The sequence below is a fragment of the Pygocentrus nattereri genome, chromosome 1, assembly GCF_015220715.1.
Source record: "Pygocentrus nattereri isolate fPygNat1 chromosome 1, fPygNat1.pri, whole genome shotgun sequence".
In the NCBI taxonomy this organism is placed as follows: Eukaryota; Metazoa; Chordata; class Actinopteri; order Characiformes; family Serrasalmidae; genus Pygocentrus; species Pygocentrus nattereri.
The window spans coordinates 36,541,546-36,553,009 of NC_051211.1; the positions used below are offsets into that span (position 1 = coordinate 36,541,546).

Consider the following 11,464-nt stretch of genomic DNA (forward strand, 5'->3'; position numbering starts at 1 on the left):
CTTTTTTAAGGGTTCTTTTAAGGGTTGTTTGTGTAATATAGCCAGTGATTTCAGTGAAAGATGAAGTATTTTAGAGCAAACCGATATAGGGCTCTATAGACGACTCTTTCTTAGGGAATGAAGCAACATAAGGGAGCTATAGAAATGATGTGAAATAGATGGACTCACAGGAAAAGATGAGCTCACCTCTCTGGTGGGAAAGTGGAATCGCACACAACATGTGTAGGATCATTTGGTAAAGTGGGTTGTGCTTGGACCCCTTCCCCTAGTGGATGAATCTGATGATTGTAAGAGTATTCAAAGAGAACTTCATCATCAATATAATGTCGACCTTAACATCGACAGATGTTATTTTTGAGCCTGCGCATGTGGTTATTACATAAAGACGCATGACGTGGTCTGAAAAACTCCTGCAAAACACGGCTCCACCTTTCTGACTTTTAAATGATTATTTCAGGCTTTAAAGGTTGACTCAGTATGGAATAAATTTGATGCCAAAGGTTTCAAATACATGCAGAAACATATATCAGCAAAATCACTCACACACACACACTAAACTGCTTATCCTTCAATGTTGCCGGGTGGAGCTAGAGCCTATCCCAGTGGTCACTGGGCAGACAGCAGGAAACACCCTGGACAGGTTGCCAGTCCACTGCAGGGCAGACAGACAGACATATACAGTATGCTCACACCTAGGGGCATATTAGCATGTCCAGTCGGCCGGACTGCATGTCTTAGGACTGTGGGAGGAAACCCAAGCAGATTCAGGGAGAACATACAAACTCCACACAGAAAGGGCACTGGTCAGCCAAACCCAGATCCTCCTTGCTGTGAGGCGACAGCACTACCAGCAAACAGAAACAATGAAAGCAATAACTAGCAAGATCAATAATACACATCAGAAGATTTCAAATGAGTAGTAATATTTTTGAAAAGTCTGATTTAACCTCTTTTATTTGTATTTGCATCATATTTTGGACATTTTAATACTTAATATTTCACTTTGATTTTATTATTTTATTTGAAATTTTGGCACAGAATTAACTCCATAGACTCACAGCAGTGTACCTTAGTGTGTTTTTCCCTAATGACTCAGTAATGCTCAGTTTTAACCAAAAATCCTACGTAGCAAATGTACTGCTGGCCTTTTTTTAATGCCCCAGTATTCCCCTAAAATTTCAGCTTCCCATTGAAAATTGGTGTGTATACATGTTTACACACACCAAATAAATCTCACACGCACTTTCATATGTTTAAATTTGTCCTGTCATTGATCAAGCTAGGTTAGCTTCAAGTAATGATGGTACAATATAAAGAGAATTGGTTTTAACAACTACTCTGTCCTTTCGCATTTGTGCTCCATTCATGCTGATCTCTAGCCATTCTATGCAGATTAATTAACAAATTCACCATTCAGAAACATATTAAGGAAAGTGCCAATTAGTGTGCTACCACTAAGAAACAGTGCATGTTAGAACATGGCTCTTTCACGTGTGCCTAAACCAGACTTACTCTAAATATATCCTGAATAAATTACTCTTTGCTTGTATTAAAATGGAATACATTATCAAATTTATAAATATATCAGTATTTCACTAAATCCTGCGCATTATTATACAGCCAGTACTCAAGTATCCTACTCAAGATGCTTTCACAGTATGTTAAAGCCTCATGCCAAGTTTGAAGGCTTAAAGGGGTAATACAGATATACATGTATAAAAAGAGTAATTAGCAATGTACTGTATGTATCTTGGCGTTGTTAACTTAGTGTGGGAGAAGCACGAGAACTACATCCATTGCATAACAACCTCTGCTCAGAGACGACAAAGTTACCACTGCTCATAATTGGTTGGAGATTTCTCAGCCAGTCATTGGCAATTATATGATAACTGCGAAACAAAGATTCTCAAGTCTAATTAAAACTGTCAGACAGAACAAGTAGTGGTGGATGGTAGTGATTTCCTGTACAAAGCCCTCTAACACACCACAGAACATAAGAAAAGTAGAACTATATGGCAGAGCCAGTTGCAGACTGCCATCTAGTGGAAGTGATGTGCAGTAACGTGTTATGGGCCATTTCAAGCTCAATTGAATTCCACACATTTTGTCTGTAGCACGTGTTACCAAATATCTTATGATCCAACACAAATAGGGTACTTAACAAAGCAAGATGTCTTAGTTAGATACTTAAGCAAAATTTGAGGACTAACAATATCCCTCAGCTATTTCCCTATTGGACACACTGAGTTTAAGTAATCAAAGTAATTTGAAAAATACTGCTTTGCAAAATATCACCCAGTTCTGAACAGATGGAGCATCAATACATAATTTATTATTTTTATTGCATCAGTACAGCAGATTTACAACTGAACACTGACAACATGGAACAAGTATCTTTCATAGACAAAAGCAATTTACATGGGGGAAAGAAAACACAGAAAAAGAAGTCTTGACTAATAGGATTCATTTTCCAAAAAATAAAAATAAATTTTTTTTTAAATTGACATAAGATCATTTTTTTGGTCTTTTAAGACAACACAGAACCAGTATAATCTGAAAAACTCAATAACACATACTGTCGACTTGTCACACAGGAACATCAGAGGGACTGTAAACATCAATGCTTGTGCTTAGTCCACATTTGGAGAGTCAACAAACTACCAAAATCTGATTGGGGCACATAAAAGGTCATTAGAAACAAACACTGGGTACAGCATTACTTTAAAGACAAAAAAAAAAACTTAAAAAAAAAAAAATAATAATAATTTTGAAATAAGTATACAAGTGCCAAACTGACATGGACATTAACCTACTGGTGTCCATACATGAAATTTTACATTTCCTTTAGTCTCTGAGCATAAACCTGAAGTCTTTCAAATCAGCAGGTAAACAATGTGACAAAAAATCTATACATTTTTCATTGATTAGCTGTAATCAGTTAATGTATCAATTTAAAAAGTGTCTTTGGGTCACAGGGGACTTCTGAAATAAAAACAACAGAAAAAAGGGTGTTCGGGCTGTCAGACAGGCGAACCAGTGTTTTTTTCCCCCAAAACCTGAAGCCATTGTTTGATGTCTAATTATTTATGCTGTGGTCTGAGGACGGCCTAAATGTACATTGTAACGTAGATGGCTTTTTGTACATACATGATATGTACCTGCTGAAATGGCACACAGAACCACCCCACCCCCCACTGAGCACATTCAACCAGTGCAGGTCAACAGCTGCATTTCCAGAACAATTTAATCTATACCATGTACAGTAAATGTGATAATATAGAATATCACATCACCCAGCAATAGTTCAGTTATGCTCACATGTGGGAAAACTAGCGTTTTGTTGAATTATTTTTTTTTTTTTACAGTCACTGGGGACTGTAACCACAGTAACTCACCAGGAACAGGAAAGCTGGAAACAATTCTGTGTGCTGCCATACAAAAACCACTTTTGATTTCCCTTAACCTTTATATGAATAGTGCTTTAAAATGTAACTTTTTAATGAGATGCATGAGGCTAAAGAACCTTTTTGAACTTGAAAGAACCACATAATGTAAAGGCTCTAGGAAGAACCCTTAAATTAGTAAAGGACCTTTATATTATGTGAAGGCTTTTTAAGCCTCTAAAAGGTTTCTCCACTCACAAATCTCTTTTCAAACATGGTTCTTTAGGGAACTGTAAGTGGTTCTTCAATGACTTCCCCCAAAATGCCTTTGAGGCAGCATTTAAAAAAATAAAATAAAAAAATGAAGAAAAGCATATATAAACAAAAAATTCAAATTTGTACTCTCAGATGTTCAACCAAGATGCAACTATACAAAATTGCACTACTTTTTGACTAATCAGAACCCATTCTGTGACATTTCGTCTTATCGAATTTAGTTGTTGAACTGGCTAATAACCCATTATACAGTGTCTATTTTGGTCTTTGCATGTTCTTTTGCTAACATCAATCTATGGTAGGAAGATGCCTGGTGAGCAGTAAGAAAAAAAAATCTCAAATTTTCCCTTTCTTCTGTAAAAAAGTGAACTGATTACAGTGTTCAAATGTCACCACATGAATCGCTGCACTGCTGTGCTATCAGGCCAGTGAAATGTCTTGTAGATGAATATGTAGAGCGTGGCTGCATTAACCGCCGTATAGAGAGCAAATTCGAGCAGCAGTCTGTGGAGAGATGGTAGAGGGACATGTACACGGTACAGGAGATACGGAAGAATAAAATAGCGGAATTCCAGAAGTTTCTGAGGAACCGTAGCTGCCAGTAGACACACAAAAAAAGCCAAAATCCAGAACAACGACTTGGACCTCAGGGTGTCTAGAAAGTTCCATGCTGCAAACAAATAGCCAGGAACCAGAAGGAAGCGTATCAGATGGTGCTTCTGGAAGATCCTTTTCCATACATAAAAAGGAAAATGCCTGTTATCTGCCAGCAAGTACTTGTGGACAAAAGTAAACTTCCAGACTAGTAGCAAATAAACAGCTGCCATGAGAAGAAACAATAAAGGGTGTTTTCTCAGAGACTGCATGAACCTGACAAGCCTGTGGTAGCAAAGTGAGAGAGGAAGGGAGAAGATCAAAGTAAAGGAAAAGAAATAAAAAAGCTGAGGGAAGTTCAAACAGGCTTCATGACTAGTCCTGTCTCCGACCACAATGCCATTGTTCAAAACCACAAATGTGAAGAAGCCAAATCCGACGACACCATATGGCCATGTTGATAAAATCACTGTCTTTATGTTGGTTGGAGTTGAGAGATATTCCAGTAAAAAACGTGCTACCCTCTTCACCCCACTAATCGCCAATGGTATTTGTGAGGGTGTTTTCTCATCCTTCTTCTTCAACTGCTCCACCCTCCAAGCCTCATCGAGTTTCTGAGCTACGACGCTGCCAGCACAAAATGCCACCCAGATGATGTTGGTCTGGCGAAAGAGGATGGCACAGATGCCCAGAAGGGCTGACGCTTTGTGGCACCCATAGAGACACATGAGGTAGGTGAAGAGGGTGAAGAAGGTGGAGCCGGCATCTGTGTAGTAGAGGAACGTGAAGAAGTACAGCACAGGAAAGGTGGACAGGGTCAGGGCAGAGAGAATTCTTCGTCCAGCTGTGCGAGACTAGAAGAGACAGAATGAGCCAGAGGTGAGAACAAATTAGGCATGAGCTGAATTAACTCATTTATACTAATAACTATTATTGTTAATTTACTACAGTGATAATATTGGAAGCCTGTTCCCACTCACAAAGTGACAACAATGTAAAAATGTTTAAAATTTGTGTTACACTTTATTATTTTTTTAATAATAATAATATTATATTTTTAAAAATCATTTAAACAATTTGTATAGTTATGTGTGTATATGTATACATATGTATATGTACAGGCTGTTTGTGGTTTACCAATCTTGGGCTCAGTGTCCACAAAAACTAAGAATAAAGCAACATTTACTTGAATTACTTACTTTTTTTTGTTTACATATAAAGCTGCACCATGTAGTTTTTCGTTACAATTAAAAGTAGCAGCATTACTGAATCAGGAGAACATGCGCTAAAATATGGTGTGCATGCACTGTTGTGAGGCACCCTGTACAGCCAGGAATAATTATCTAAAAGTGAAGGGTGTCGCCCCAGATTTCACTACTTTTTCAGGCCACGTCATATGTCTTTCTGTATTAAGGTCACATGAACAAGCTCAGAGAGAGAAAAAAAAGGTCTGGCTTGATGTTTAGGTCTCAAATACAAAAATCAACATTACGCTCTTTGAATACTCTCTCAAAACAAATTTAGACAGAGAAAAACCCAAAGACTACACAGATCTACAGAGCGTAAAAATCTGATTTACTAAATATTTAATGGTAATTAAAATGGTGCTTGTTCCTTTCATGTACTTGAACCAGTCAGTGCAGACATGGTTTACAGATTCTTGGGATTAGATCTGTAGTAACTGTTCAAGCCAGCTGAATATCAAGAAGAGGTACAACACCCAAGGTTTTTTTTTCCACTGCAGGTATGAGGTCACTTGAAAACACGTCATCCTGCTCGATATGCAAAATACAGCAAATCAAATCATTCCGTGCTGTCAAGGATGTTCGATGTTTGCGGCATTAGACTAGTCATTAGACTCATTTTCTGTAAGCTGTTTTTGTTTAATCTTTGGTTTTTTGGGCCGAGTGTGTCCTGAATTTCGCTTTTGAGGAAGAATGGTTATTACGGTGCCTCACTACAGAGTGTGTTCATTTATAAAATAACCTGCATTCTACATGATATTATGAAATATTACTGAGTAAATTTAAAAAAGATAAATATGAGCACTTAATTATCACCTTGTCTTTAAGGTGCAGCCTGCAGATAATGAGATAGAGAATGTAGAGGTTGCCACAGTTGAAAAGAAGGTTGATGAAGCGCAGCATAGCAGCGGAGCACAGTATTGTCCCAGAGTAGTCGGCCAGCCACACTACCGGCTTAATCACTCCCACAGAGACCAGGTACAGACCAGGTAGAGTAGTGATCATAGGATCCCACTAAGAAAAGAAAACAATATATATTTTAACTTCATTTGCTTCAATGTTAGATCAAAAACATTCACATGTCACACATACAGGAACATTGAAATGATGTCCATCATCATTGGCTGACAAAGGCAGCAAAGCAGTGTTACGTAGCACAAGGGAGCCACTTTACCTAAAGTCCCAGTTACTCTGCAGAACTGCCCATGTTAAAGCTGTGCACACACTCTGACAAGCCTTAATTTTAAAAAAAATTAATTTAAAAAAAAATCTATACAGTACTGGAATATCAAAGATTATATATTCAAAATAGTGTACTGAAGTCAAAAGGAGACACTTCTGCTCTGCGCATACAGAAGCTCAAATGATGGAGATTTTTCACTTAAATGCGATTTTCAAAGGAACTGTGTAAAAAAAAAGTCACTTTTTTTTTAAGCCAAAACAACATGTCACATTCAGAACTCTGGCAATTGAAGACACTCTCTAACACTACCTACCTACATAAAGAAAGAGTAGAACATCCGAATGAATTCTGAACAATACTGTTACACACCTGTACACATCTGATACATCTTGAGGTAAAAGGGGGGAATCTTTGCAACTTCTTTGGTGAAAACCAATAAATGTGGACATCAAATATTACATAGGAATTTTTAAAATTTACATCTCATAAACCAACAGTTTAGTGCAGTTTGATTTTTATTATGCCATTTTATCCATAAATAACATGGGTAAGTATCAACAACAATACAGCATTCAGGGTCAGGATTTGTAATCCTTTTGAATTATGTTTATGAATACGGCATAAATAATTTTATTGATGTATATTCCCATATATACACTTTCTCTTAGGGTCACTTTTGTGCCTGTGGTAATCTTTAAACATGCTCAACATCACAGTTCTGATAGAACACATTCAAACAATAAATTATTCATATTTTTCAATCCTGTGTGTGCGACTGGACCAGAAAGTCAGTGCAGAAGTAGCTCCTATCATGCAAGCTACATAATTGCTTTTAAGCACCAAATACACATTCTTAAAACAACTGATACTCCACGTACTAAAATCTTCAAGGGGAATTCCACTGATTTTTTAACATTTCTGTATAAATCAGTGGTTACGGTGTAAACAGCGATTCAGAGCTGGATGATGTGAATATTTGTTTATTTGTACAGAAACTTGCTCAGGTTTCTTTTACAGTGGTGCTGATAGGAACCAGGGGCCCAAATGTCTACAACACTAATAAGGCCAGTTTATTTACTATCCAAAACCCACACACATCTCCTGACTTTTTCATATTTAGTGGAAAAACATGGTCAATCTCAAAAGAAAAAGGTGTCTTTGGGGACCGTTTTGCCTTAGACCACCCTTCTTGTATCATTCCTCCATGAAAAGATGAAAATATGTTTTAGACCAAAACTATTATAAACAGTGTCTCAGACATCAGGTAATGTACTCCTAACTATCTCATGTAACGGTCTGTGAGGGAGCATTTAGAGGCATTGAACTTCCTTCAGACGTCTGGTTCCCCTCACCACCATCAGTGAGCATTTCTCTTTCGGCTGATTTGGCAAGTTTCTCTCTCGGCTGATTTGGCAAGTTTCTCTCGAATGAAGCATTTCACACCAAACCACTCTGAATGACTGATGACGTTAACCATCTAGTTATGCAGACATTTAAAAAAAATCGGCGGAATGACCCTTTAATATCGGCGTCTTCATCTGAAGACGGTTTTTCCAAGAAGAAAAACCGGGAATGGAAATCTATCGATACTCCAGTATCAATCCGCCCAACCCCTAACGGTAGCCCACTATTTCTCAGCCAAGGTCCTGGAGGCCCACCGCCCTGCGCCTCTTAGTCCTTTCTCTGTTCACACCACAGCTGACCCGGCTAATCAGCTCTTTAACCCAGCAGCCCGATGTGGACTAGCGGCTCCGCTAAAACCTCCGGAACCAGGGCTAAGAATCCCTGTCCTAATGTACACACGCACCTCGTTAAATCTGCCCTGGCAGTATTTCTGCGCCTGCGGGATGTGGAAGATCTCGTCCATGTAGGGCGCCCGCTGCTCCCGACTCACAGCCGAGAACAGCAAACACGACGTGAAGAAATTGACGCTGCAAAGCGCCGCGAAGGCGTAGCGCTCAAAACGATCCAGCATCGCTTCGCTCGCTCCACACCGCTCTAGACCTCACAGCAAACGGCGCTTCTGCCTCACAGGGCGGTCCAGTAACACTCAACTCAAACCCAACCTTCCTGAACTCACGCGTCGCTGCAAAACGCGCCTTTTATCTGCCTGCATACTGCAGCAGGCTAGCAGGGAGCGGGGCGACCATTACAACTTTCGGGGCGGAAACTTGAGTGCACGCTAAGACGTTCCGTCTGAAGTTTACAGTTGACCATTATATATATGTAAATGTAAATCAAATAAGAATATGGCTGACATTACGTTATCTGTTTATTAATTAATACTCATATTAACATCATTCAAATGCTTAAACGACGTAAAGCCACACACACGGAACGTTAGCAAACCGACGGTGTCACAATATTATTGTCCCGAGCCAGTGCGCTTCGTGTAGCTGGAGTTAGTTAGCTTAGCCAGGTGAGCTCGCGTTTAACACGCAGGATGCATTTAACTCAGGATCTAGAGCTTTTCCCAGAACATTCAGTGACTCAGCTGCTCTTCAGTGATGTTAGAAACTGTGCAGAGCTGAGAAAGATGGCAGTGGAGGGTCAAATACCCGGCGCGCTGATTAACCCGAGCATGGTAAAGACTAGACGGGGTCTGTCACTGTTACAGTCCCGGTTAGATGGCTTACAGGCACTATTACGTTTGGGGCGTGTGTTGTAGTGAATGTGTAAAACCAGACTGTAAACCAGTGTTAACTTGACAGAAGTCAATGTATATATAATTATATACATTATATAGAAGTTTTCTCTCTCTCTCTCTCTCTCTCTCTCTCTCTCTCTCTCTCTCTCTCTCTCTCTGTGTCTCTCTCTCTCTCTCTGTGTCTCTCTCTCTCTCTCTGTGTCTCTCTCTCTCTCTCTGTGTCTCTCTGTGTCTCTCTCTCTCTCCCTTCCCTCTTTCTCTTCTTCTTTTTTACTATTTTTTTCTCATACGCTCTCTCTCTTTCTCTCCATCACTTCCCTTTTCTCTTCATCACCCTCCTTTTATCTCCCTCTCTGTAACCTTGCCTCATTCTTTTAATTTTATTACTTTTTCTCATTCGCCCTCCCTCTCTCTTTTCTTGTTTTCTTGTCCCTCTTTTTTCTACTCGTGTCTGACTCCCATTCTTTCTCCTTTCACTTATTTTCTCACTCTCTCTCCTTTTGTTTCTCTCTCTGCTTCTCTGACTTTCTTCCTCTTCATCACCCCCCCCTCGCTCAAGGTATTGGATCCCTTCCAGACTCTAGCTGCAGCAAATAAAGCAGTTCATTTGCAGAAGAATGGAAAAATGAAGACAAGGAGCTTATACTCTGAAATCATCTTCAGTCTTTCACCCACCAACAATGTAAGCAGTTTCTCTTATAAAACATGTACCACTAATTGTTCCTGAGAGCATCTCAGAAGTAGGTTTGAGTTTATTGTAGCTGTGAGGTTTGAGTGTGTGGTGTAATTCTTATGTTGCAAATGCTTTGTGCTTCACAGATCTCTGAGGCTTTTAAACGGTTTGGAATCTCAGACGGTGACAATGCAGTCCTCATCGTCCTGGTTCATAACAGAGAGGACGTTCTGGACAAGGATGACATTGTGTCTAATGTGGACGGCCAGCAGATACCAGCTGATCAAATGTCCACCATATGTGACATTGCCAAGATAAAAAAGGTTTGTTCATTGATATTTCTGTTATTATGCTTCTAAACTGTGGAATTCAATGCTTCTTTTATTAAGCAATCGAGCTCGATACACTATTTTAAGAAATATTTCAAAATGTACCTCTGTAATTTAGCTTTTGATTACATTTATACTGTAATTTTGCTTATTTCTTTATTTGAATTATGTCAATAATTGATCTGATTTTAAAATAATAATCTTTTTTATTTACTTACTTTTAATTCTATTATAGTTACCAAACAGTAACTATAATTCAAGAAAATCAAACTTAGTGTTCTTTATTATTGTTAAAAGTTATGCCACGGGTATGAAAAGTGCTTTATAAATAAATCAGAAATTTTTATTGTTGTTGTTGTCATCTGACTGAGTCCTTTGTTTTTGTCATTTCAGCTTTACAAAGTCACACCTCAAGAGGAGAAGTGTGGAAGTGTTTTGGACGCTGTTATCTGCAGAATGGCCGCTAAGGACGTTGTATAGCTAGCTAGCACCTACAGGACATAACACTCTTAAATAAATATAAAGGTGCCTAGAAAGAGTTCTCTGGAGTGCTGACACATTTTGGTTAGCAGGTTAAGGAACCTTTTAGTTAAGTTTTTAAAGAACCATCTACTGAAGTGTTCTTTATGGAACCAAAAGTTATTCCTGTGTGGTCTATGGCTCTATGGCTCCAAACAGTCTGTTTTGATATCTTAATTTGTAAAATAAGAGATTAATTTTAATTATACAAAAACAACCTGCTCATTTATGTTCGTCTTTAAACATCTGCCAAATAGTATTTTTAATAAATCTGATCAGAGTGAAGTTAATTGTATGTTTTCTCCCAACCTTTTGCAATTCGCAGCCCATAGAAAACATTAACTGGTCTGTTTTGTTCCCCCAGTTCTCATCTAAGATGATATATGGCAGCTACCAAGTGCTGAATATCAGGCTGAATGGAAGAGAGTTGTAAATGAAGTTCTGTCTGCATTCACTTTGGTTAAGATGCACACTTGCTGTGTTTAGTCTTCAAGTGACAGCACAAATTCTTTGGCTTCAAAGCTTCATCTGACCATACCTCATACAACACACAGCGGTAGTTGCTTGTTTCTAGTTCTAAAGCATAGCGTTTGGTACTCACTGCTGCATTTCCTTC

At 38.7% G+C, this 11,464-nt stretch overlaps 2 protein-coding genes across 2 annotated transcripts; one reads left to right on the plus strand and one right to left on the minus strand.

Annotated features, from left to right (window-relative positions):
• Positions 1-2,312: 2,312 nt before the first annotated feature.
• alg10 (ALG10 alpha-1,2-mannosyltransferase) lies at positions 2,313-8,822 on the minus strand. Its single transcript, XM_017697005.2, has 3 exons — positions 8,488-8,822; positions 6,314-6,511; positions 2,313-5,107 (listed from the first exon to the last, which is right to left on the minus strand). Exons 1-3 carry the CDS (start codon positions 8,653-8,655, stop codon positions 4,049-4,051), a joined length of 1,425 nt encoding a protein of 474 aa, XP_017552494.2. The 5' UTR covers positions 8,656-8,822; the 3' UTR covers positions 2,313-4,048.
• Positions 8,823-8,997: 175 nt separating this feature from the next.
• Positions 8,998-11,133, plus strand: tprkb (Tp53rk binding protein). Its single transcript, XM_017697014.2, has 4 exons — positions 8,998-9,264; positions 9,887-10,009; positions 10,147-10,323; positions 10,723-11,133. The coding sequence occupies exons 1-4, from the start codon at positions 9,124-9,126 to the stop codon at positions 10,807-10,809; spliced, it is 528 nt and encodes a 175-aa protein (XP_017552503.2). The 5' UTR covers positions 8,998-9,123; the 3' UTR covers positions 10,810-11,133.
• The last annotated feature ends 331 nt before the right edge of the window (positions 11,134-11,464 follow it).